General features: G+C 44.1%; 1 protein-coding gene across 3 annotated transcripts in view; it reads left to right on the top strand.

The window, feature by feature from the left end:
- Positions 1–9,133: 9,133 nt before the first annotated feature.
- LRRC1 (leucine rich repeat containing 1) overlaps positions 9,134–27,727 on the top strand; it is a 96,340-nt gene continuing 77,746 nt past the window's right edge. For all 3 annotated transcript variants that reach the window (XM_088530610.1, XM_088530611.1, XM_088530612.1), the window contains exons 1-2: positions 9,134–9,326; positions 23,713–23,830. In XM_088530610.1, coding sequence (XP_088386736.1) covers positions 9,168–9,326; positions 23,713–23,830 — 277 coding nt within the window. In that variant the 5' untranslated portion in view covers positions 9,134–9,167. The remainder of the gene's footprint in view (positions 9,327–23,712; positions 23,831–27,727) is intronic.

Consider the following 27,727-nt stretch of genomic DNA (forward strand, 5'->3'; position numbering starts at 1 on the left):
TAACATTCAGTAAATATAACTTGGCTAGTGATTCCAGACGTAAATTACCTAAATGCTCTGGGCCTCGGACAATAAATAGAAGTCATGCAAAGTACTGTTTTCTCCTTCCGTGTTTTTTTTTTAGTATGTGCCAGACCTTAGTCTGCAAAGTGGCTCTTCATGACTGTACTCCAGCTTGCAATAAAGGGCCTGTAACTGAGGAGGAAGGGTTGCAAGACTAGAAAATACAGAGAATAAAGAGGAAACAGGCATGACAGATCTGGGTGACGTGATGCCTGTCATACTCGCTGCCTTAACCCCAAGGACACATTGATGTTTCCATTACAGTGAAGCTAGCTGAGTGGCAGAAGAGCATGGCTCTGCGGACACAGAATAATGAGCAGCAACTTCAGTAAGAACCTCCCTAAGGAATGGGGCCTCCAGGAGACGTAGTTGCTGACAACCCAGTGCAGAATCCGGGCGCTCCCATTAGCTGCAGCCGAGCTGTCTGGCCACCTTCAGCCTGCAGCCGCTGTGCACTAACCAGCCTGGGGGCAGCCAAGGAAGTATCATGTCCCTGGTCTAGAAACTGGGAGATTCACTTGCCTTTGCCTAACGGCACTGCAGGGTTGTCTGAAACACTGGCTTTCAGAAACTTTTGTTTCTAAATTATGGCAGAAATAGTGACAGCATTTGAAATGCTCATACTTTGTGCCATTAAAGGAGCAAATTTAGCACTCTTTTTCTATTGTTTAAAAGGCATTTTGGGCAATGCTGACAGTGGTGAATACAAGGGAAGGAGAAACAGAGCAGGAGACTAACACCTGGGGTGTGAGATCAGAAATTGGACAAACTAGAACTTTTTCCTCTCAAAATCATGGTCATCTCGATAGAACTAAAGCTGATTATGATTTGGGGGGAGGAATCTACTTTTTCTTCCTGTGACTTTTGAATATTTCTCTGGATAATGTGGGCACTGCTTTCAGCAGTTGCAAAATTGGAGATTTGATTTGGCATGCTGGAAAGAGATTAAAGGTTTTACAAGCAGCTAACCCTAGATTTACAGTGAACACAGAGCACTTTTTTTTCTCAGTATAAGAACCCAGATGCAGCTCAAATGAAAATCAATAATTGATCTACATCCATTTACAGATACATTTACATTTACATTTGCGTACGCTGGGAAACCCTGTCCTCGTGTGCACATTTTCCTTTTAAGCAGCCTCCACTCAGGCTGCCTACAAATACATCTGCTCACAAACTAGACAATGTTAGGTCCCTTCTAGAAATGAGCTGGGGGCAACTTTTCTGATGGCTACTAGTAAGACAGACGAGGTAGGAGAAGATAAATGGAAGCTGCTGAACTGCTGCGCAGCTCATTAGGTAAGTACATAGGCCTTTAAAGCCCGTGGTGCAACCAGGATCTTCCTGTTGAAAAGCGGTAGCAGTCCCCAAACCAAGTACATGCATGGGCAAAAAATATGCCTCAAAACATGCAGCTCCTATGAAAATGAACTTTTTTTTTTTTTCCTCCTGGCTAAGGTCTGGGGCTGAGGGAGCATGCTGTGATTCTCCCCTGCTCTGTGCTCTGTGTCACAGGGCATGGGCAGCCATATCAGGCTACAAGTCACATGCCTTTATTCCCTGTATAGATAAAAAATCCTGCTGTGTTACAACAGATTTAGAAGGAATTTCATTCTACTGCAGCTGGCTGATGAACAAGTATCTCCCTTTAGCCAGAGTCCTTGCCACCCTGGGCCTGCGGGTCGGCGAGTCGGGTCCGCAGCCCCGCTCATCTCTTTGGGGACGTGTCGACAGCCCCAGCAGCATGCGGGAGAGGTGCTTGAGTTCGTGGGAGATTTTCAGATGCTAAGTACTTGGTTTCTTAGGTACACAGGCTGCTCAGCGCCTGCAAACTGGAGTTTTCTTTTTTTTTCTTTTCACAGAGAAACCTTGGACAAATTTCATCACCACGGCAGCAAAAGACACATTTGTTATGGGAGGCTAATGTTTCTGTTAAGTGACCTGTTCTGTTAAAAAGACCCTTTTCTCAAAGAAATGCCTCATGGCAGCAAAATTACTCGGCATCTTTTTAATGTGTGGCACAATGTGTTTTCCTGTAACCCTGTTGTCAGAAAAAACTCAAAATGAAATTTTAGCTGCAGCTTTCTTTAAAATACCTGAATCTGAGTCAGATGCACCAGGTAAAAAAACAGTATCCCAACAGTTAAGAGTCTGGCAAAGCTGTAAGCAAGTAGAAACTAGATCTTACAAAAGGAAGTGCTGGGTAAGCCAACTATAGCGATTATCAGCTTTTCCCATCACTTGTGATGATGGAAGAGAAAAGGTGCCCTTCTGCTTCCTAGGAAGGTTTCGAAATGTGAGGGGGTTTTGTTTCCAGTCTGCAGGAATTTAGGCAGTGGCAGTTTAGAGGGGAAGCAGGCAGAGAAACAAATGTGCTGCTTTTTTGTATTGGATGTGCTTCTCCAGAAGCTAGAAAGTGCAAAATACTTCTATTTCTAGCATAATTTACAGTTGTTGTCTCCTCTTCCCTTTCCCTCTTTTCTGCTTTCAGCCTGAGATTACTGCAGACTTTGGTGTAGAGTTCCCCAGAAATGTTTTTATCTCACAGGAATCCTGTAAGAGAAGAACATGGAGCAAGACATAGAGGAAAGAATGACACAAAACTATGTTATCAGCCAAAATCTGTGGCAGGCCCAACAGGCATATCCTGGATTCGGATTTCACCTCAGATGTCGCTCAAGGATCGTTTGTACTTCCTGCTGGGAGCATTTGGCCGCGGGATGAACATGGTGGTTTTGGAAAGGTAAAGTATTGTGAGGAAGTCACAGGGCGGGCTCAGGATGTGGGGGGGAGCCACATCGCAGCTGCGTTTCTATTCGCTCAGTGTTTCTACACAGGGAAAACACGAAAGTGAGCCCCACGTTTGCTCCAGTCCTAAACCTACTTAATGTGAAGGCCTAAAACAGGGAAGACCACTAAAATGAATGTGATTTTAAGCTGAAGAGAATTCAAATCTGTTTGTTCAAAAGTACCAGCATCTCCTAACTTGGTGGAATTGCTGGTGCATTTGAACAAAAGGATTTTGATTTGGTCCTTCCCTAGGCAAGTGATTACTATCTGACATAAGGCAAGTTGCCAACTCTCATTTCCTTTTGTCATTTGCCCGTGATTTGCTCTGCTTGGCTTTGGAGATCTTTAGGTCAAGGACTCCATGCTTCTCATCAGGGTACTGCCGTAAACAGAGATGCGCTTCTATGGAGTGACCAGTGCTCGCTTGAAACACAGGAAGTTCTATCTCCATGTGAGGAAGAACTTCTTTCCTGTGAGGGTGACAGAGCCCTGGAACAGGCTGCCCAGAGAGGCTCTGGAGTTACCTTCTCTGGAGATCTTCCAAACCCGCCTGGACGCCACCGTGTGTCACGTGCTGTAGGTGTCCCTGCTTGAGCAGGGGGTTTGGACTAGATGATCTCTAGAACTCCCTGCCCAACTCAACCATTCTGTGATTCCCAGCGTGTCCTGTCCTGCCTCGTGCCCCCGGATCGGGATGTAGTCCTGCCATGGGCTGAGGCGGCCCCGAGGTCCCTGGGGACAGTGGGACTCCAGCACACACACCTGGCTGCGGAGGCAGCCTGGGGCACCCGGCCTGTCCAGCGGTTTCCTCCATCCCACGGCCCTGCTTATCTTGGCGTGACACAAACGGCCAATGCTGGGAGAAGAAGCTGGTGGAGCTCCTACCAAGGGAGCCCGCAGGTCTGCGCAACAAGGCACTGCGGGGATGTGTAGGCAGCAAAATTACAAGCTTGCTCTTGCCAACTATGTGGATGCAACGAGCCCATGCTAGGAAGTCAGCTGGGTTTCACTTTCGCCCTAGTCTGGCCTCCTATTAGCCTACGTGTCTGTGGAGTGTCTGGATGAAATGCAAGGAATATAAAATATAAGTAAAAAAATGAAAACACTGAATAAAGTTTGCAGGCTTCAGATCTGTGTTTGCCCACTGAGTGGATAAATAGAGTATTCCATACTGAAAACTGAGGAATAGCCACTACACTTAGTGGAAGAACAAGGGGCAAGACTCTAGATGTCTGTTGCACTGCTGATAACGATCTGAAAGAAGACGGCTAGGTTTGTCTGCAACAGAATCATGAGATGCGTTTCCCCAACAGGCATTTTCAAATGTTTGCAATCGACGCAGATATGCAGATAATCAAATTAGTTTCAATACTTTCTTCAAACAGAAAGCAGTCTTAACGGAGCACACTGGTACCTGAAGAAACTCTTCGCTCACAAACAAGCCGAAGACTGAGGGAGTTTTTGCCAGCTGCCTCTGGAGCTCATTAGAGGCATGCCAGGGTCACACTTCAGCCCACCTGCCAATTTTGCTTGTCATTTACTTCTTCTGTTGCCCCAGAGAACTTCCTAGGTGCCTACACAAATTCCGGGATCTCCCCTAGTACGCCTGTTTGCCAACTATTTCCATGACCTAAATTCTTTTGAAAACAATCACTTGTGACAATCGTAGCACAGGTTTTACAGAACCAGACAACTGGTTAATCAATGCTGTGACCTGGACATGCAAGCTGTGCCATTTTATTGTCAACACTACAGTTAGTTATTTTTCTATTTTATTTTGTATTTGAAAGTTAGCTGCTTTTTCTATTTTTTTTCTCAACAAGGGAATTGAGTTGTCTTTTACTACCTACATTTATCTCCTTATGTTTTTAATTTACCTTTTGATATTCAGCATCATTTTGCCTCGAAAAGTATTTAATTCTAAAGAAAATTCTGCTCTCCTGTCATGAAATACCTAATATCTCACTGAATTCAGACTTCTGCTTTTAACTCCTATTGTTACTGTGACCAAAATAATTTAAAGGTGGCAAAAATATGTTACCTACTGCAGCTGCTTATGTTATGTTTTCCATTGGGCACTCCAAATGAACTCCAGGTAAAACTCCTTTATGCTGGATCTGATTTCTTAAATCATAAAACTTCCTGATTTATCTGTTCTTCTTTCTCTAAGAAGAAACTTTTATCATTCTTTTTACAGAACATAGATTATACTTTTCTAAAAATATATTTTATTATTCAGAAAATATGAGTTATTTTCCTCTGTGGTAAAAGCCATTTAAATATAGTGCTTTAATTAATCCATATTATATGAGCTTAATACAATAGTATACAGGAGATGAGGGAAAAGAAGAATCAATACTAGGACTTGCCTTTATGAATACAAAGTATGGGATTGTACATGTGAAATTGTAGATAAGACCCCATTTGATCACTCTAAAGGCATTATACTTCCTTTGCAGCTAAGATGAGAGGAAGAAGGAAGCCGGGAACCACACATGCACATACAAAAGTTTGAGAGAATTATGAGCCAGTTCAAACATTTTTCATTGCCATCCAATTTGCTGTGACTCAGGACCCGAAATGCTGAGTTGCAAGGCTGCTCCTGGTAGGAGCTGTGGGCACGCGGAGGGATGCTCGTCCCCAGGGATGCTCATTGCTGTACTGAAACAACCCAGGCCCAGCTCAGCTGCCCTGGGAGCTGCCGTCGCCGTCAGCAGAGACGGGGTCTCCTCTGGCCTCGCAGCGCCGGCTTCATCCAGGCTGATCCCGCTGCCACTGCAGTTCCTTCTCCGGCAGGGAACATTGTCAGTAGTGAAATGGCACGAAATTAAGGTGCAGCTTCGTGACTACCAAAAATCCCCGCTCCTCTGGCAGGTCTGATGGGGAGGGTGACTTACCTCCTGCTGAGATCCACACAACGCCAAGCGTAGCAGCTACGCTGCGACTGTTTCATGTGGGAAACCAGAACCCAGCTACACACAGGGAGGAGGCATTTAGCTGATTTATTATGTCGATTAGAAAAACAAAACCAAACCACTCCCCCCTTGTCTGACCTGAATGTCTCTATTCGTTCTCTGCATGGTGGTTGGGGAAGCAGTTTGCTGTGAGAGGTCAAACCTCTCTTCAGACCAGAGGAATATAGTTGGAAAAAATGAAAATGTGTTTGGGGCTCAGAATCTGTCCTGCAGGCGTGACAGCCAGCTCAGCAACTGCAAAGAAAAGAGTAAGAAAAAAAGAAAAAAAAAAGAAAAGAAAAAAAAGAAAGAAAAGAAAAAGCCCTTGCAAGCCACCAGAAGTATCTCCTCTCCTTACCTGCCAGAACCTATAGCTTTTTCCTCTGGTCACACGACGGGTGTCAGTCCTTGAAGGCTGATGTCGAAAGAGGAAGCCGTGGGATACAATGCAACCACATATTCCTAGTCACTCCTTACAACCAAACTGGAGGAAATAGGATTAAATGAGAGTAATAACTCATGTGATTACAGCTCATTGTGTTCAAATAAAAGCTGACGTTAATTGTGAGCAATTTGTTTGGGGGTGGGCATGCAGAGAAGAGATGCTATAGCTCTTGCTCAAAATGATTACTATTTATAACACTGCAAAACACACCAAACATTTTAATTGTACTGTTACTGGCACATGCCACTTAGGCTTTGCATTGCAGGTGTAAAAATTTATTGTAGCTCTTTATGTATTTTTATACTGCTAATATATTGAATATTAATATTCATATGGGTGTATGAATATTTTTCCTCATTGATTATTTCTTACATAAAAAACTTTTTAGGACTTAGGGCAGTCTAAGAAAAATTTGTAACTGTGCGTATAGCCTCATAATTAAAATGGGAATGTTCCATATTTATACCTACCTGCTGCTTTTATAGCACTGTGAAACAATTTAAATAAAAACTGAAGGGTAAACGTGGTTGGATAGCAATAGGGAGAAATGAGAGGTATGCCAGTGCTAATTAACTGCAGCACAGTGCCAAGGCTGGCTTTCAACAACCCTCAAGGCTTTATATTTGATATTCGCTCAGGCATATTCCTGTTTAATTCGTTTGCAGGGGGTGGTAACTCCTCTCCCAGTGACAATCAAACCCTTCGTATTGACACGGTTAGATTATTATCAGGAGACCTTTCCCACTGCCCTTAGTATTTGATTCTTTCTTTTTTCCTCCTCCTCTTCCTGTTCACCCCCCTCCCTCGCCTCTCTGTACTCTTTAATTGCACCTTTTTCTCTAATGACACTGGGGAAATCTGGCTGGGGGAGGGAAGAAGTTGCTACTGCAGAAAAGGCTTTGGGAAATTGGCTTGGTTTTGCTTTTCTTTTTTTCCTAGTGCTCACTGAAGAAGCCTTTTACTATAAACTTTATGAACCACTTAAACCACGCTAATGCTAAAGCGGGTGTCCTCCGTCCTTTTCTCTCTCTGTACCAAAACGTACTTTACTCCCAGGTTCTGATCCTGAACCAGTGCTCTCTCTGTAGCTGCACCGATCTCCTCCCCTCCCATCCCCATGTTTATTCTTGCTTAAACTTAAAATTCAATGGTTTTTGCTTCAGTTGACAACAAATTAGGGCTTTCTTTTGAAGAAACTAGGAAGTAGTTCTGTCAGACATCTTCTGCGCTGAGGAGGAGATAGCAGCAGCCTGACTCTTACTTATTTCAAATAACTTTGAGGATAACCCGTAAGATAAATCGAGCTTTCCCTCCTTAGTACACTTCCCTTTCTGAGATCCTTAGATCTGAGATCCTTACTGGCATAGCAAATCCAGACAATTTGCTACCCTCATCTGCTCACTCACCAAGGCACATAACTTATCCGGAGCGCGTGGTTAGAGCTGCTAATTACTCTCTTTATTATATCCCATTCCACATTTCCCATCCCTTTTCAAGGACCTCTCCCACAAAAGCTTGCCTCAACATGAAGCTGCTTCTCTTCTGGCCACACAGGATACGGTATCGGGCCCTTCTTGTTTTAGGGAAAGGTTTTTGCTTGCTGCTATTCCTTAGTGCCAAGGAAAGACGGAGGATGGTAACTCCCTACACTTACTGAAGCTGAGCAGGTTTATTTGAAGTTCAGGATGGGCTTTGCTGTGACAATACTATTTCCTCAGCAAAGACACTGCTTTGCCTCTTCGCCTGCCTGATAACTTATTTCCATATCATGTTTTAGCTCCTTGTGTTTGCAGTGGACCAGAGCGCTAGCAGCAGTTTGATGCACTGCACTAGATTTTTTTTTAGGTGTTTATGAGAAATTGGCAAATTTTCTGTGTCTCTGATTCTGTGGGCCAGCAAGTAGTGTTAGTACCCCAAGTTCTAAAATGTCCTTTATTAACTAAAATTAGTGAATGAAGATGACTGAAATTTCTGTAGCAATTAAGCAAGTGTAATTTGCTGGGTTTATCACCTGATTTAAGATGGAAAACATCACATACACTGCAATTTTATCAGACTAAGTGTGCTCGTATGAATCAGGAATTAGCCAGGGGTCCTGACCACAGGCGTCAACGTCCTTACCTCCCACTCCAGCACTTGCACTAATTATATTTATGCAAGAATATAATATTTCAAGAGCAGTTCTGATGTTGGGTGACTGTTTTCACAAGTATTTAATGTCACTGCATGGATTATTACAAAATTGGTGTTACACAACCCGGCAGGCGAGCGCCTCACGGGCTGCGCTGTCGCCCACGGGGCCTCACCCCATGCAACGAGTATCCACCTGGACTAACCCTTCGGACCCCAGGTCTTTTTTTATTTTTATTTTTTTTTAAGGAGAATTTAAAAATCTTATTCGGGGAAGCTTTGAGGACAGTGTGTTGGTTTATGCCACGGGAATTCCCACTGCATGGGCAGCTGGACGGACGGCGCGCAGTGTCCCCCGCGTCGCGCTCCATCCACACGCACCTCACAAGGAACTGCTCTGGGCCGCGGGCTCTCCGGGAGGGAACTTGGCCGCTGTTGGCCAACACGCGGCGGGAAGGCCGAGCTGCGGCCACGGGAAACGCTTCCCGGCGGCGGGAGCGGGGCCGGGCCGGGCCGGGCCGGGCAGGAGGCAGGGCCGGGCCGGGCCGGGCCGGGCGTTGCTGATGTCAGCCGGGACGGGGAGGGCGCCCGTGTTCCGGGTGAGGCGCGGGAATGCGCGGCGGGCGCCAGGAGCCGAGCGGCGGCCGCCAGGAGCCGAGCGGCGGGCGGAGCGCCGCGGGCCGCCGAGCCGCGCCAGCGCCCGCGCCGCCCCTGCCCGCGCCCGTGCCCGCGCCCGCGCCCGGCCGCCGGCCCGCGGCGCGCTGCGAGGCGGAGCGGCCCCGGCGATGTTCCACTGCATCCCGCTCTGGCGGTGCAACCGCCATGTGGAGGCCATCGACAAGCGGCACTGCTCGCTGGCCGCCGTGCCCGAGGAGATCTACCGCTACAGCCGCAGCCTCGAGGAGCTGCTGCTGGACGCCAACCAGCTCCGCGAGCTGCCCAAGGTGAGCGCGGAGCGGACTCTGCTCCTGCAGCCGCGCCGAAACCGCGCGGGGCCGCCCGGCAGGTGCCCCCAGCCCGGGCCGCCCTCCGGGAGCCCCGGGCGCCCCGCGGCGCCGCCCCTGCCCGCGTGTGCGGCGGCCGCGCGGAGCCGCCGCTGAGACGGTTCTTGGCGTTGTTGTTGCTGCTGCACAGCCGCGGGGCTCCCCGCGGCGGCCCCCGGCGCGCAGGGCTCTGCCCGCGGCCCCGGGGGAGTTCGGGTCGAGGTCGGCCCCGCACCCCAGCCCAGCCAGCCGGCCGCGAGCGCCGTCGGCTCCAGTGTTCAGCGAAAAGCCCCGGCCGTGCGTTAGCGTTTAGTGTTTCATCATAGTTTAAGCTGAGTGTGAGAAGGAGGCCTTTTGGGAGGGAGGTCTCACAACCCCAGGGTTACCGGGGCAGAACTGCTGTTTCGAGGGTGTAAGGGTTAGGCCTGGAGTTGCAGGATGTGCATATGTGTTGTGACTGACTAACTTTCACGTCAGTGGAATTGCGAGACCTTGGAGGGCATTAAACACTCCCCCTTCCCCTTCGGTAGATGCTATCTGCTCTGTACAAGGGAAAAAAGTTCCTCTCGGAGATAACCGCATTCCCATCTCTGCCCTCAACTTCTGGAAACTTTGTTACGTAAAACACAGGAGACCAAAAAGCTGCTGCTTCTTATCGGAGTTAATCCCGCAAGGCTGCTGGTGTTTCGTTTCCTTCACGAAACACAGATTTTTGCCTGTAGTACATTCTTTTTGATACTGCTGTCAGAGGTGGCTTTGCATCCAGTCACACTTCGCAGCGTTAATCCCTTTGGAAAGGTGTAGGTGACCAGTGTGACCAGGCTGGCACTGGGGGATTCCCAAAGGCAGCAGAAACTCCAGCACGGAGCAGTTCTGGTGAGGGACTGTCCTATGCGAGCAGGAGGCACCACTGGCCTCTGACTCCATCACCCAGCAGTATTTTTCAGTGATTTGCATTGGATCTGAACCCCTTGGAAGCCTCCAGCAGTGGTGGTCGGTGGCTTGAACGCTAAAGGGGAAGTGTAACTAGAAGCTGCACCCTAAAAATGTGGGAACTACATTTGGAAGAATCCAGAATTCCAGAAGTTGGAATCTAAGCAGTTGAACTTGCTACCTAGAAAAAAAAAATCAAAAGCATTTTTGTTTCTTCCTGAATCAAAGTTGGTCTGTTAACACTGAAAGTTAAACCGTGTGATATTTCCCCCTGCCCCACTCAGTTTTGTCCTATAAACTCTGTTTTTCACCCTAGATAATATGAGTAATCATGATGGAAAAGTAGAGACTAGTAAAGATGTTCAGCTGAAATGATTTACCATTTTTTTTCTTTTGAAAAACCTAGGAAAAGGTTTGCATCTTGTCGTAAGCTCTGTATCCTTCTGAAGTAGAGAAAAACTAATTTACGTTGCCTTAGTGTGGGTGCTGGTTTTACTTCCAGCAGTTTCAACTGGCTTGGTGCAAAGACTAGACGCTCGAGTCTTTTTTTGTACAGCTCTTTTTTCTCATTGTTGGCTTTCAGGCTTTTTATTTCAGGCATGTTGAATGAGCTTTTGACCTAAATCCCATTGAGACCTAGGGCTCCCTGAGTCACAACCCCCTTCCACTTCCCCCCAATCCTTACCCCCACTCCAGAGAAAATGGTTGCCGTATACAAATGTAGGCAATGAATGCAGATATCTGTTATTTGGGACATTATGAACTATTTATTACTGTAAATGGAGTACAGTTATTCACTGTTTCTCTTCACTGAATTGCATTTTATGAAGTAGCCCTTTTCACCTGTCCAGTGATGACTGAGAAGTTTATCTTTTTTCATTACTTATATATGAATATATATTAAGTCCCACACATGTAGCAAATAGCTAAGAAAAAAAAAGTCTCCTTGGCATTGGAGTAGAAACAAGCAAAAGTTGAAGCAAAAAAAGAAAGGTTTTCCTGTGAATGGATCATGTGAATGGATCAGATTACAGGAATGCCTAAATATACTGGAGGAATATATTTGTGGATTTTTAGCTGGGCTTGGAGGAGTGCAATGAAACACGACTGCAGAAACATACTTGCAGTGCGTGCTGCCTTGTCAGGAACTCAGCAAGGCATTTTTACTGGGGCTTCATGCACTGACCTATGCCTTGCCTTCTCAGTTCCTCATTAATGATTTCTGATGAATGGGAAACTGTGTCTTCAGCTCAGATAAGTTTTGCATCTGTAGATATTCCTGGTACAAAACAAACATACAGTCCCCCCCAAATGAACATACAGATGCAGTCCTGCATATGATGCACCACTTCTCTAAACTTTTGAAGCTGGAGACAGACATCACAATTTCATTAAAAAATATTTAAAATTTCTGCTAGCTTTTTTTTTTTTTTTTAAATCTTTCTGCTGTGGGAGTCTGGCTCAGGAGAGTAATGAAAGTTCTCTGGTTCTAGGTTTTCTACAGGACAGAGTGTTTGTTCTCCTTAATATTAAAAGGACAATGCGATGCAAAGTACAGAAACAGGATTGGAAATAAATCCTGCAGGTGGAGATACACAGGAAACCCTAGGGAGACCTCAAGAGGGGCTGATAACAAATTCTTAGGACAGCAAAGCTCCAAACAGTCATTAGGATGTGGATCTAGTGCTGTGCTTTATATTAGTCTTATTGAACGTCTATTGATTAAGTTTCTTCTCTAGACACATAAAGGTGATAACACAGAATTTAACCGCTGTTAGGGTAAGTTTAGGGGACATTGTGGGGACATGTTTAATACCAATGGCGTTGGTTAGAAGCTTTCTCACACTTGGGGAAATGCCAAACTTCACTGTGACCTGTGCTGATTGTGCTGAATGATCCCTTGGCTGTTCCGGGGCCATAACACGTTCCCTAGGGCTGAGAAGGAGCTCCTGTCCTGGCGGTGGGAACTAGCAGGATCTGGGGAAGGGAATCATCGCAGAAAGATTCAGCTGATTTCCATCAGGTCGGTGGGGCAAATTCTTTTGGGCATATACATTTCCCCCTTTCTCATCTGCTTCTCCATACCTCCAATTCTAACAAGTAGCAAAGAAAGCATGTTCTCTGATGAGTTTGCCCAGTATACCAGTAAAAAAGTAGTTCTAATTACTTAAAAGCAGGACAGTTTTAAAATTTGGGAATGGATGTATAGGCTTGCAGTGAAATAAAAACAGACATAAAACAGATCTAGAGATGCTTTTATTGGTCACACAGAACTCCCAGCTGGGTTTGAAACCCTCGTGTTTACTTAAAAGCTCCCTGTATAGTCCAGGACTGTCCTACCTAGAAATGCTCGTGCTATTCTTAAGAATTGTTGTTGATTAATTAAACTGTGTCATTGCTTAATTCAACTGCTGCCTATTAAGCTATTTGAAATATTTTAAGGTCTTAACTTAGTTTTATCTTCAGTCATTGCTAACATAAAATCCTTACTCTTCTGGTGTGACAGTAGAGCACAGAATAAATGTTTTCGAAAAAACGCCAACAACTTAAAACATTGCTGCATGGATTGGAAAGAACTGGCAGAAAGACACAGCTAAGCAATATTGCTGTGCATTATCTATTGTACATTATCTGAGTCATCTGAACCTTTCCTAGAAGAGGAGAAACAAAGAATAGTCTTGAATTATTTTGAAAGAATAACCTTGTTTTTGTTATTGTGTTGAGTGACAAAAAACATGTGGTATGAATGCAAGGGGAGAAGGGTAAAGGAGAGAGACCATTTGAAAAGAGATGGCCACAAAGCAGAGAAAGATAAAGCCTTGCTACCCCTTAGAGTAGCTGTTCCCCTCATCTTGCTCTCATGCCTTAACACACACACATGGACATGGGATAGCTCAGTCCTTTTCCCTTCAAATATATGTATTTTCCTAATCTATACTTTTTAGCCTCTCAGGAATACAGGTTACTCATTTTCTTTGCACACTAGCTTACAAGTTTTTTGTTTTTTTATATATGTATTAATATTCATTTGCTACCACACAGTGGTCATTTTGATTTCCCATTTCAGTACTTCGATTCTTCTCACAGGCCTCCTTAAACACTTTGACCTAACCCCCAGGTCTGTTTCCTTCCTTCTCCAATTAAGTGACAGAAAACCTCAATAGAAACTTGCACTTATGCTGTCAGGGGTCCTTCCACCACGAGCATCTCAGAGTTCTTGTGCTCCACATAAGTGCTTTCCCCTCCTGCCTCATCCTTGATGTCCCAGAACCTTGCTTGCTTTCTCCAACCCAAACAGCTTCTTGTGCCTTGTATTTTTGATCCTTTACTTCCTCTGCTGTTCTTTCTGTGACAGGTTCTTGACCGCCCTCATGGACCCTTCCTCCTTGGCGCGCTGCTCATTCCCCTTCCTTTCTGCTGCCTTCTTGATTCCGTCCTCTCCTCTTCACCTTCCTGCAGGATGGGGCAGGATGCTGGGAGGTGCTACAGGAGCAGGCAGGGCTGCAAAGCTTGCTGGTTTTCCACAAGATTGTGGAAACTTCAGTCTCCCTTCCTGGCAGATGCAGCTGTTTTCCCACAGAACAGCAATCTCTAGCTGTCTGGGGATGTTTCTCCACTTCTACTTGACAAGACAAACTGAAAGGCTGAACTCTGCAGTCTCAAAAGGAAGGATGTGGATAGTGCCAGGCGTAGAGTGTGACTCTTGCTTAAGAGTTGCTCCTCTTCCTTTGGATGTGAAATAGCCTAGTTGTTTCTATTGAATATTTGGTGTATATCATTCGATTGGAAAAAACCCAGTACATGTTCACGGCAATGTTCACACACACTGACTTAAATATATAATTTGTGCTTTTTCAAAACCTGGGCTTTTTTTTTTCTTAAATTCCTAATAGGAATGAGTGAAGACTTGAAAGTTTTTTCAACTCACATTGGAGTGTGTAACATATAATTTGTTATAGGTTAAAAGCTATACCTTGCTGAAGATTAGGCTTTCTGGAAAATTGCTTTGACACAAGAAAACAACACGTTCTGCACTGATGTATTTCAATAGCTTTCCTAGTGAAAAGTGTCAGAGTTAAAAAAAAAAAAAAAAAAAAAAAAAGAGATGCTTTCAAATCAATAGATCAGTCTCTAGCTGGTTAAATGTAGTCTGCTACTCCTGTACATTATAATTTAAGGCCAATATATCCTGTCAGCTTAGTTTCTCTCTGCGTGGATTTGCAGTAGCAAACAGGATCTCTGCATTCCCTTTTTTTTGTGGAAAACAGTAATTTCTTACCAACCTTTGAATGCAATATTATATTTCAGCTTCTGCACGAAATAATTAGTGTTCTCTGCATTGGTGAGGAGTGGAAATAGCTTATAACTCTTGCCTTGCTGCTGTTTTGTCTTGCTGTGCTATTCGTTTTGCTCAAAAGATGAAGGCTGCTTTCCTGTGAGAGATTTGGAGCAGGCTTTGTTTACGTAAAAACTCCAAATGGCACAAAACAATGCAAGATTTTGTTGATGCACTTAGTTAAGCTTAAAAGTCTGCAGAACTTTTTCTTTTTTTGGCAATTATTTCCATGCAGCATTGTACTCTTAATCTGATGTGACTTCGAATCATTTCACTTCTCTATTTGAGCTTTCCCATAATCATATCTGTCATCTGTGATTTTCTTTTTTGGTGTTAAATGCTAATGCTTCTCTTTCAAGTTCCATGGTGGATCTGCGACCACTTCCCCAAGAGACCTGGTTAAGCACCGACTACCTCTTGTGTCCCAGTTTCTACCAAAGAGGCCAACAGGGAGCTGCTGCACCCTGTGCAGAATCCACTTAAGCAGAATCTCTATCTCTTTATTATGTATGGTGTTGAGATCAAAGGTGCAATTGTCAGAACTGAAATCTTGTGAAAGCTCCTTAAGAAAAGGCCTCTTTGTTCTTCCACACCTCTTCTCTTAGTAATTTAGGTAAAAAAATGTGTGTTCTATTATAGTTCCTGTCCTGATGGAATATAACTCTGCAAGATACCTACTTGGTCGATGTCCAGCAATCTCCTGTAGAAAGAAACAATATAATACCGTCCAATTTGCACTTGCAAGTTGTAACCTTCCCTTTTTAAGATATACACTTCTAGAAATTTTATTTCCTTTTGTAAATTTAGATCTCATTGGGATGACAGAAACATGGTGGGATAGCACCCATTACTGGAGTGCTGGAGCGGATGGGTAAGGGCTCTTTAGGAAGGATGGGCCAGGAAAGCAGGGAAGGGAGATAGAGCAGCTGGAATGCACGGAGCTGTGGCTGTGGAGGCCGACAGGTTGTGGGCTAGAATTAGTGGGCAGAAGGACATGGATGATGTTGTAGTGGATGTCAGCTGTAGACAGCATGATCAAGAAGTAGATAAGACCTCAGACAAATGGAAAAAGTCTCACCTTCATTGGGCATGGTCCTCACAGGGGACTTCAGTTGTCCCAAAACTTGCTGGATGGACAATACAACAGGGCACAAGCAAACAGAAAGTTTCTGGAGTGCTTTGATGGCAACTTCCTGACACAGGTGATTGAGGAGCACGCAAGAAGACACTGGAGCAAGGAAGACCTACCCTTGGTGGAGGAGGATCTCCTTAGGGACCATTTAAACAAACTGGATGTACAGAGGTTCATGGGACCTGATGGCAACATTAAAGAGTGCTAAGCGAGCTGACTCACGTCACTCTGAGGCCACTCTCGATAATATTTGCAAGATCATGGCCATTGGGGGAGGCTCCTGAGGAATGGAAGAAAACAAATGTCACTGCAGCCTTCAAAAAAGGCGAGGAGGAGGACTTGGGAACTACAGGCCAGTCAGCTTCGCACTGTACCCTTGGGAGGTGATGGAGCAAATGATCTTGTCTGTAGTTCTAAACATGCGAGGACAAGAAGGTTACTGGGAGTAGTGAGCCTGGATTTACAAAGCAGAAGTGTGAAACTGTGTTTGACCAGCCTGCCTTCTGTGATGACTGGTTGGTGAGTGAGGGGAGAGCAGTAGACACCATTTATCTCACCTTGAGTAATACTTTTCACACTGTCTCCTGCCACATTGCCTTGGACAGACTGCTCAAGTGAAGCCTCTCTAGGTGGACAGTTGGGTGGATTGAAAACTGATGGAACCGCGGGGCGTGGAAGGTTGTGATCAGTGGCATGAAGTCTATTGGAGGCCAGTGAGTAGTGGAGCACTCCAGGGGTCAGTACTGGTTCCCATGCTGCTTAGCATCTTCATTAATTACCTGGATGATGGGACCAAATGCACCTTTCGCAAGTTTGTAGCTGCTACAAAACTGGGAGGAGTGGCTGGTGCACTACATGATTGCCGTTCAGAGGGACCTAGAGAGGCCAGAGACAAGAGCAGAGAGGAAATCCATGAAGTTTGACAAAGGAAAGGGCAAAGTCTTGCCCTGAGGCAGGGGCCAACCAGCAGCTTTGGAAAGCAGCTTTGCAGAATGGTGTGTAGGATTCCTAGTGGACAACACTTTGACCATAAGCCAGCATTTCAAGGATTTCACTTGTCTTCAGCAGTTAATGTCTTCAATGCTACAAATAGAATTAAGTCATGTTTTTCACCCTCTGTGCACCTGCAGAAGCTGAATTTTTGCTTGCAGTGTTGACACTGTCATGGTGTTTCTGCACATCTTGCTGTAAGTGCTTGAAGAAATTCTCTCTGTAAGAGTTGATCAGGCTTGTGTTTTTAGTTAATATCATAAAGTTAATTATGTAACTGTGAAACTGAAGTCCATGTAGACAGTATGCACAAGCAGTAAGGCTATGTCAACAGAAGGTAATTTTACTTGAAGTTTGATTAAGTAATGCTTTTCAGGATGACAATTATTATGTAAAATACAGATTTTTTAAAAAAATCTGCCACTTTTCAGTGTCTTAGGAATGTTTCTCTCTTATAAAGCCATTTGTGAACATAGGCAATTATTATAAGTCTGTAATGTATGGGCTTGAATGAGAATTATTAAAATAAATTATGTTTTGTTGAAAACTGTCATTGGTTCACTATGATAACATCCCTGTAAATACAGAACACTGTGCCAAAGGCTCTAGAGAAGATAGGCTCTTTATTAGATGAATATCTTAGTTTTTCTGCTAACTTTCATATTTTTCTCTTATACTGCTTAAACCTTGAAGAAAACACTATGCCTTTTGGTGTCGGATTTGGAAGACCTCAAACTGGAGCAGGGGAAGAAATTATTCTCTTGTCCTTTACAGAATCAAATTTCCCTGTCAATGGCCATGAGACTGTTCAGAAGATTTTGTTGCTTTCCTTGGAGATCTGCTTGATCCAATATATTTTCCAACAGCGAATTTTTGTGGTCAGATCATCCTGCTTAGTAATAGTTGAGATTTACTCATTTAGGAAGAAGGTAATGAGGTGTTTATGTCTCTTTTATTTTTTTTCTTGTGAAGGATTTATTGCTGCAGCAGAATGACAGCATCCCCTCCTTTGCACGATGTACAGGCACAGACAATACAAGGCTCATGGGCAGTGATTATGCATCTGTAGTTCTAAAATTTTTATGGTGTTCATAGAGGTTTTGTCCAGTTTTATCAGTTGTTCTTAAAAAAAAAGTTACCTTTTGCCAACAGCCTTATTTTGTGTACTGAAAAAATGCAGGCTAGATGCTTATTATTATTAGGGAAAATACTTTCTTTATCCAAACACCAAGTGCATTTAACTGCAATGAATCTGCACATGCTTTCTAGCCTCTCATAAAGGTGGAGTTATTCCCTCCCTCCGCTATGCTCTGATGACTGTGGCATCAGATACTCTTTTCACCTTTATTGCTTCTGATTAATTGACGTAAAAGTAAATCCTTCCCTACCAGAAAACAGCATGAGGCAGCCTGATCAGTGCATTGCTCGGCAGAGCAGCACTGTGAGTCATGCTGTAGTATCTTCTTTTTCTAAAGTATTCCCTTGTTTTTAAAAACAAACAGGAACAGTAAAGCAGCCTAGAGCTAGACCTGGAATTGGGCTGCCATTGATTGTAGTTCAGAAAACAGCTCTGAAAACAGAGGCCAGAAACAAAGCGGGTGGATGTTGGCTAGTAGCTTCTGTGAAGCATCAGCTATAATCTTTGCTGTCTCCTGCAGACCCTTTCCCACTCTTCCCTTCTGCCTAACTGATCCTTCACATAAAGCTTTAAAGCATCCATTGGAGGGGAGAGAGCAGTGCAAAGGCCGGTTCTCGTCTTTGTCAGATATGTCTTTCAGATCCAATGCCTGCAAGATTTGCATCGTGAACTGTGATCTTTCATTAATCCTTTCTGCTGTCCTGAAATGTAGTCGTTTCATTAATGTTTCATATGGGTTCAAGTGGGACTGTTCCCGGTTGAATGTCTGCCTGATGCTGTCTTCCACTGCTATTCATGACGACAAACTTGATGAAAGGATCAAGACCAAAGTACAGTTTCAGCCTATTTCAAACTACAATTTCAAACTATCTTTCGTCATGCCAGAAATCTGAAATGGGTTCTGATTTTGCGATGAAACACACAGAAAATGCAGAATGGATGAGTAGGGTGATTGTATTTTTGCTGGCTTTCTGTGTAAGAAACAGACAGCCTGCTGTGTACTGTGGTTTCTGTACTGCAGTGATCCTCCATCCTGGAAAGGAAAACCAGTAACTGCTTCTCAGACGAGGGGCTAGAGGCATCAGCTGCATTATGACCCTGGGTACTGCGCTGTTGATTAGTTCCTGCCCTCAAAAAGCTCTTGGTATTTTGTATCTAAAAAGATGATTTAACTGAAGGACTAGGAAGGATCAGTGTTTGCAAAACCCTGTTCCTCTGCTGAGCTGTTCTTGAAAGCGGGGGGTTGAGTGACTCGAGGGATCCTGATGTTGATGAGGGGCTTTCTCGATGCCATGCTCATAGAGGCCAAACTGAACGTCGCTGGAGTCTACTTGGAATTCATTTCACACTTCATAAATCCACAGTAGGACGCTGCTTCGCAAGTATTTCATTAACCGGCGATCACTTGCCTCGAGGAAGGAGCGCGGGCCCCATGCGCCCCGCATGCCCACTTCCCTCACTGCTCCTGCTCGCGTTGCCGACCGGAGGCACCGCGCGCGTGCTGAGGCAGCGACGAACAGCACTGCATCCCAGCAAGGATGTTTCGTTTAAGTTATTTGCAGCCCTTGTGCCCTAGTGCTCGAGTGGAAGGCAAACTCTGTTCTAGCTCACTCTGAGGGTAAAAATGGCTGTGGTTGTGGCGGGCCGCTGCTGGGTAACTCCAGACTGTTAAGAGTGGTGGCTAAATTAAGAGTTGGAAAAATATCTGAAATCTCATCAGAATCATTGGGCAAAGTGGCATTTAAACGCCTCTTCTCTTAGAAGCCCTGGTGCTCAATCTCTCCTGTGGATACTGTGGATATTCTTTCCAAGAGTGGACTGTAAATGACTTTCCCCTCCTATTTTTTTTTTAAGGGTGGTGGGGGGAGAGTGATGAGGAATGGGGAAATGTTTCCCCTGCCCTCTTTGCATTTTCTGTTCTCATAATCACAAGGTATGTGTGTATCCAGGGTATAACCATCGTTATTAAACACTTCTGACTTTCTCTGAAGTCCTTCTGAGGCAATCTAAAAGGAGAGACTGATTTAGTGTCTTCAGTTACCCAGGTACTGAGATAAGGCAGGTAAATGGAAATGAAGAAGTGAAGGCTTTCCCATTGATTTTGTTTATGGTGTAGAAGAAAATGAAGCCTCAAGCAAGATTTGAATCAGGAATGCAAATAAGGAGTTAAAGTCAAATTAAATTACTGTTTGTCACTTTATCAAGTTAGAGGTCAAGTTAGACATTTGGAAAATGAGTGAAACAATTAGAGATGATGATGAAGAGTCAGGACTAGGTAGTGAACTGCATCTTGAAACTTACTGACAACTGTTTAGATATAATACTGATTTTTCCTGTGCAGTTCTTAAAAGCTGAGACTTTGACATATCCGTGGTTGTCCCTTGAAAACAGCTTTATTTGCAGGTATTTGCCAAATTTATGTATTTTCAAGATTCCTGTGTTTTTTATTCTGGTTGCCTGTTGTACTGATTTGGCCACTTGTACAGCTAAAAAATTTTGAGTTCTATTGATCCAACAACAATATCAAAAAAGAAAAAATAAAATAAATTTTGGATCATGTTGTCTGTCTGTGCTTTTCAGGAGGTTGTTCACCCATCCCTTTCCTTCCATTAGCCAGCATCAACTCAGTTTTGACAGATCGAAGATTTTTAAAAATAGGTAGTTGGGTAGAAGAGTGTAACTTAATTTGTTTTGCGAAGAGAAGAAGGCTGTATTTCAAGATGTGATTTAGAAAAATCACATATGAGACACCTTTATAAATTCTTTGATTGCAGGAAAGCTTCATTTTGAGACGTGCAAGTCAAATTGCCAGTAAATAGAAGGCTGTAGGTTTCCTTAGTGCTGATGCTCATGGAATTACTTGTCTCATTGAAGCACTGTTAATTAGCCCAGATAGACTGAGCAACATTAAAAGTGCTGCCAAAATACTTGCAGACAAATTGGGTCTGCATTTGAAACCTGCTATTACAGCACGCTGAGTGGGATGTTCTACTCCAGCCTCGGTTGGGCTCAGCGGCAGCTGGATTGCGCTTGGGTTCAAACAATCACAGACTGGTTGAGGTTGGAAGGGACCTCTAGAGACCATCTAGTCCAACCCCCCTGCTCAAGCAGGGACATGTAGAGCACGTGGCACAGGGTGGCAGCCAGGCGGGTTTTAAGATCTCCAGAGAAGAGATCTTAAAGGAGGAGATTCCACAACCTCTTTGGGCAGCTGATTCCTGTGAGAGTTTTCAAAGAGCAACTGGCCTATCTCTGATACATTAGCAACATGTTTATGCTTAATGTGTATTCACAGCATAACATATATTGGTATATATGTTTACCGTTGTTGCACTCTATTCCATATGCTCTTGCACTCCACATACTCTGCGGTCTCTCTGAGAGGTAAGACAAGTGGGGCAAAAGGAGTTGTTGACTGACTCTGGTAGTGTGCCTTGGATAAAGAAAGAAAGATTTTTTTTTTTTCTTTTAAGTAGTCTGTTACAGTAACTGGAATGTCTTTAAATATTGCGTGATTTGTTTTCTTGTTTGTGGCACACAGCTGTGTTGCACATTCAGCAAATACATATAACGCTGACGCAGGGTGAGGCGAGGACTCGCACGCCTTCCTTGGGATGCTCATGTCTTAACAGCTTTTACATGATCATTTTGTCTTTCCAACATGTTCCTGCCATCTCTTCTCATTTGCTGTTGTAAAGTGTCTCTGGCAAAGACATCTCTTGCTTATGAAAAGATTTGTATTAGAACATCAATATTTATAACTGTCTTATAGTTTAGCAGCCAAAACTGACAGAGGAAAACTGTGCAGCGAGATAGCTTTTCAACACTTTTTGTCCAATGTTTATTTTGGATAGTGTTGGCAGGCAGATTGCCACGTTTTTTTTTCTCTGGAGTGAACTCCTACTGGACATTAAAAAAAAAAGTATTTTTACATTTTTTTTTAAGCTTCTAATGGATCTTAGCTTAATCATATTAACAGTTAAATCACTGAAACACAGACTGGTTGAGGAAGAGACCTCTGTAGATCGTCTAGTCCAACAAGGTCAACTCTTCTCAGAGGCCTTCGATATGTTGCAGGGGCAGTGAGGGGGTGCCATTCTGACTCATAGAATCATAGAATGCTTAAGGTTGGTAGGGACCTCTAGAGGTCATCTAGTCCAACCCCTCTGCACACGCAGGGTCACCTAGAGCACGTGGCATAGGGTGGCATCCAAGCGGGTTTTGAAGATCTCCAGAGAAGGAGACTCCACAACCTCTCTGGCCAGTCTGTTCCAAAAAAGTGCCTTTTTTATCTGATGAATGTTTATAAACTCTTCAGAGTTCTATCCTTTTTATTTACCACAAAGAATCTATGTTTTTTTTTTGAGAGAGAACACATTATTTTAGTTATGTTTTACTTTTCTGTGGCAAGGAATGTCAATATATATTGCCAAAAAATGGTTCTGCAGTTGCAGGATCTTGTGCTTAAAACTGTGTAATCTTGGGCATAAGACACGCAAGTCAAGGCAAAACCTGTGTCATAACACAGATTCATAAGACATGGTTTTTGCCTCATGCCCCAGTAAGATGTTTCTCTTATTGCCCCTTTTCACACCCATCTCGCACAGACGTGAATGACATTCAGAGCACAGATTCTAACACGTGCGGTAAAATAACAGAGCAGATGAGTTGGACTAGATGATCTCTAGAGTTCCCTTCCAACCTTAACCATTCTGTGATTCTGTGAAAAAAGGACAAAGGTGCTAAATTCCAAGAAAGGGTTCCTATCAGATGTCCCAGACTTACTATCACCCTCTTGTTGCCCTGAAAGCTTTCTGAGGAAGAAGCTTTGGGGATCACGCTCTCCCAGGGGCCTCTAGTGAATGACATGCACAGGGTCTCCATGTAGCACCAAATGCCTGTACAGTCAGGTGTGAGGAAAAGCTTCTTGACCGTGCGGGTGACAGAGCCCTGGAGCAGGCTGCCCAGAGAGGCTGTGGAGTCCCCTCTGGAGATACTCAGAGCAGTGCTGGAGTGCTTTGCGGCTGCCTCGCAGCTCCAACGTGCCCTGTGTGCTAGGCCGGGATCCGCCGAGGTCTCTGTGCAGCCCCTCTCGGGGCTCCCTTCCCCTCGCCAGAGAAGAGAAGAGGCCAGAGAACCTGTCTGTAGACACGGCTGGGTTTGGTTCCTCTTCAAGCTGGGGAGACATGAAATTTTGTGTCCCACTTTTACTAGTCCTCCCAAAACTGGGACATCCCCCAGACAGGAATATGAGATTTATGAGGCCAGGAAAGAAAAGTCCTGAGGGAAACTGGCTCTATAACCTAATTGGCTATTGCACTCACTTATGAAAAAGAAAACATTGACAGCCCCTCAGTGTGGCTTTTCTGGATCATCCTTTATAAGTCTCTATCTGCATTAACTTCATAATGAGCCCAGGTGTGTAATTAGGATGCTTTTAATTTCCCTGCTGATTAATGGATTTGAGCAAATACTCTGGATTTCACTAGTATGCATCTAGTGTGATCCTTAACTGATAACTTGGCAGAGTTATCAGTTTATCTTTTAAAATAAATTTTCATTTTATGCAAAATACAGATGATAGTCTGTATGCCAGTAAAAATTAAAACAAAATGTTGTTTCTGTTTTGATGCAGTTTTGAAAGAGGTCTGTATAACTGCTTCCAAACAGGAACTTCAGTTAGCCCAGATCTTGAAATCAGCCTCTAGTTGAATTTTTACATTGTATTGTTGTTTATCTTTTATTATAATTATATGTGAGTTATATGAAAATTTTCTGATGTGGATTCTTTCTTTCTTTCTCTTTTTTTTCCTTTCAGCCTTTCTTCCAGCTTGTAAAGTTACGGAAACTAGGACTTAGTGATAATGAAATCCAGCGACTGCCTCCAGAAATAGCAAATTTCATGCAGCTGGTGGAACTTGATTTATCTCGAAATGGTAAGCTAAAGGTTAATATGCTTGATCCTATGCTGCTGAATGGCATGATCTTTAAAACTGAGTTAGTAGAGTCTTTCTGTGTCTGAAGTTGTGATATGCGTCCTGCAGAATGCTCTTCTGGGTTCTGCATGGGTTTGCTTGTAGTTCTAGAGGAGGGGAGAAGAAAGAGGAGAACCAGTGATAGAAATACAGTAACAAAGTATTGTTCGGCTCTTGTCTGCCTGAGAGGCTCTTTTATTTTCCAATATAAAGACCACTTTAAATCCTGTTTTTATATGTGTGTATGTCGCTACAAGTGCATTTGTCATGTGGAGATTTCTTTCTCCAAGCTCTCTTAAATGTCTAGAAGTCAAGAAATAAATATTGAGAGGAGAAAGCTCCTTTCTGTCCAGAAAGAGCTGCCCAGGGGCCAGAGGTCCAGCTTGGTATGCCTTCTTCCTTTGTAGGGATTTAGTTGGTCATGCTTGGGGCCGGTCGGTAATTCCTAGTTGTGCTTTCAGAAGAGGAATTGTTCCTATTGCCTCTTGCAGAAGTCAGTTCAGAAAAGAAGGCTGGAAGTAATTGCACTGTAAAAATTACTGTTGGAAACCGCACGGATTTGTCGTTTTGTTGTAATGTTTGCTTCAGTTGCCACCGCTTATATTGTTCCAAGCAGAGATGGAGTGAAAGTCTCTTGGTTCTTGCTGTTTTCTGTGGTCTGGTGAACTTAGCAGTTTTGAAGAATATTCAGAGCCTGGTGGGTCACCTTTAAGTAGCCTTATGATCCAGTGGTCTAGGAACAGCAAATCAGCATTACCAAAGTGGAGCAAGTGCCAGCTATTTTTTGTCTTACATTCAGTGGATAGGCACAAAATGGGTGGGCAGTGGGCAGAGGGAGATGGGTTGTGTTCGTCTGTCAATAGAAGAAGGATGGACCAGAATATTGGAAGAAAAACAAAAACAGTTCAACTGGAAGTCTCGTCTTATTTGTGGTTTAGCTTCTCCTTGACTCCTTGCCACTGAAGAATATTCCGGAGCCACTTCGCTGTCCTGTAACGATCTGAATTTTGCATCTTTCCTTTATTTGTCTAATGGTTTTAATGCCGTCTTTATCTGATGGAGTAATTGCTGAAGTGTAACAAGTCTCTAGGCAGTTGTTTAAAGATTTTTGTGAACCATATAATTTTATACACATTTACAAAACATTGTAAGAGAAGAAAAGTGAAGAGAAACAATCTGAGAGACAGAATAAACACATGAGTTAAATCACTTCAGCAATAACAAGTATTAACTGATGCAGTGTTTTGGCTACTCACTTTGGCTGAGATCGGTGCCGTCTGTGACAGACCTTGTACAGTGGGAAATACTATGTTGGCTCAGTAATTCTCTTTGCAAATGAATAACTAGCTGCAAAAGAGCCGATGGATCAGAGCCATATGAATTATTGTCAGCCTGACTTGAAGGTTGACGTGAGAGTTCAACTGGAGCAAGAACAGATGGTGTGAACGCTTGTGCTTGGGTAAGGTGCATGTGTGTCATTAGAAGTTACTGCACAAGGAAGTGTTTTCTAAAGTGATGCCTTGGACTAACACGAGTTTCAGGAAGCAATTTCTTTCCTAGATCCAAGGTTCAGTGTTAATCACCCATTTTATTGCATTATTTTCTCTTCTCTGTGGTTCACTGCAGAAGGTGACTGATAGTGCTCTGCTCTGCTTAATCCTGTCACAGTTGTTGTACGACGTTGACTCTTCAAATTAAACACAAAGACACATGCCCCATGAGGGGACACAGTGGGTCCATTAGGGAAGATGACTGATTTCTTTCCTCTGTTTAATCATGTTTTGCTTGTCTACAACTCATTTGGCTCTCCAAATGAAAAGCAAAAGAGCACACCATATGGAGTGCTGCAGGGGAAATTCTCACGTGGAATTTGGGGCATTTGCCGTTTTTGGTTCTTAGCTCTGTGCTTTGATCCCAGTACATTAGATTCGAACTTTCCAAAGGTTTCTCCTGTTCCCTGGTTTGTGCTTGTTGTTGTTTTTCCAGGGAACAAACAGCTTAGCAGTAACTAGGAACCTTTGTGCTCCTTTCAGACACAGCAAAACAGCGCAGCTCTTCAGGCTGCACGACTGGGAAGGCGCAGTGGTGCCATCTGAACGGGGAAATAGGAGCTCATTGTTCTCCCTTTGCTGCTGTTTTAGCTGCTGAATTGCCTAGTGCACGAATTTCCTTCAGTTCTGGGCATTCTCCTTCCTCCAGAGATTAATTCGTGTAGGGACCCGTGTGCAGGAGCAGCCCTTTATATTTTAACATCTCCTCACAGGAGGATGAAGGGGGTTGAAATGAAGTGCTTCCATTTCCCTGTTATTCTTTCTTTCCCATTACCGTCTGTATTGGCGGTGTCCTCCCGGACCAGCCACATTTTGGGCAGTGGTAAGTGTCACCTCTGGGGGTGGGATCCCCTCTGGCAGGACCTCCGGCGTGGGATGCCTGTGCACATGCAGTGTTGGGTGCTACGGCTGTTTATCTCCAGCTTGTGGCTCTTGGAAAGGAGCAAACAGGGGGACTCTGGAATGGGGCTTTCCTAAATTCTCTGTATTTTGAAAATGCCCAAGATAGTGTATTTTAGCAATATACTATGTAGAAGCTTGTTATAAGAAGCTTTTTGTTAGTAAATGAATATAGGACTATGAAAATGCTTTTAAGCAAACCTGTAAAATTTTCATTAGCTATAAACTCAGTGTTTTTCTTTTCATGCCTTTCACTGGAGCGCTTAGAGAAGTTTGGTGGGGGTAAGGTAAGAGACTCTTACTGATACAGAGGAGGAAAGATTTGGGGAAGGTAGGGAGCCGTATAATCCTGAACTTTTCTTGGATTGTGTGCATGTTGATGCTGGTTTTCTTTATTCCTCGGCAAGGCTGTGCCTTCCTGTGGCTTTCATCAGAAGCATTCCTGGCAGTGCTCTTCCAATCTGGAAGAGCCTGTTGTTTGAGCGAAGGCTGAAGGAGTGAATCAAGGATGGGAATATCAGAGGGCAGAAAAGCTGAGCTAAGACAACAGCGTAGCAGTGCTGAGCACTTGGAAGGTTATGTGGCAGGGCGGTTTCCAGATGTCCCCTCCTCCAAGGTTGTTCAAAGAGCTGAGGTAACAGGCCTGGCTGTGCTCCCCCTTCTGGAAACAGCAGGAAACAGGCTCCTGGGATGTGCTCCCCGCGCGTGTGAGCTCCAGGGGTGCTGGCCGGGGTGCCCGAGACGCAGGATTCTGCTGCGCAGCTCTGCCCCAGGGACAACGAGCAGTGCCCCTGTGCTCTGCGCCTTCCCACAGCACTCGGGCGCTTTCTGGGACAGGCTCTCAGTTTTAGCAAGCCTATGATTCAGAAAAGAAGCAAGGAAGATGTGCTCAAATTTCTGCAGTTTGTTTCCTTGAGTCTTGGCTGGCAGGGCTCTTAAGCTTCCTTCCCTTCAAAGCCCTTTCTTATTTGAAAACCCAAGGAATTTGAGAAGGCTTCTAGCCAGGCTGTTCATCTCACAGAGATTTCCTGGAGTTACTTTGTCCCCTTCCACTCCCCTTTCTCTGCACATCCCCTGGAAGCTAAATTTTTCCAGCTTAGGGCCCTGCCATTCCAGCCTCATTAAAATGTTAATGACTTTCTTGTTCTGTAGCTTCTTCCAGACAGGAGGGGTAATGCATAAGCTCTCTGTAGTTAATTTAATACATGCTGATGTTTGGGATTCTGTACATTTTAGCAGGCTCAGTGCTCTGCCTTTTAGTTCCACACTTCTCCAAGAAGAAGGTCTTTGTTTGCCTTTGGTAAGGATTATGTCAGTGGAGTTTGGAGGATTAATGTTTCTGTCATGATACCATATGTGCCTTAAAATGCCCTGAAGTTGTTAACTGACTTAATTGCTGCTTTTTTTT

The sequence above is a fragment of the Tinamus guttatus genome, unplaced genomic scaffold (genome assembly GCF_059628265.1).
Source record: "Tinamus guttatus ecotype Peru unplaced genomic scaffold, ASM5962826v1 Tinamus_guttatus_pri_ptg000383l, whole genome shotgun sequence".
NCBI lineage: Eukaryota > Metazoa > Chordata > Aves > Tinamiformes > Tinamidae > Tinamus > Tinamus guttatus.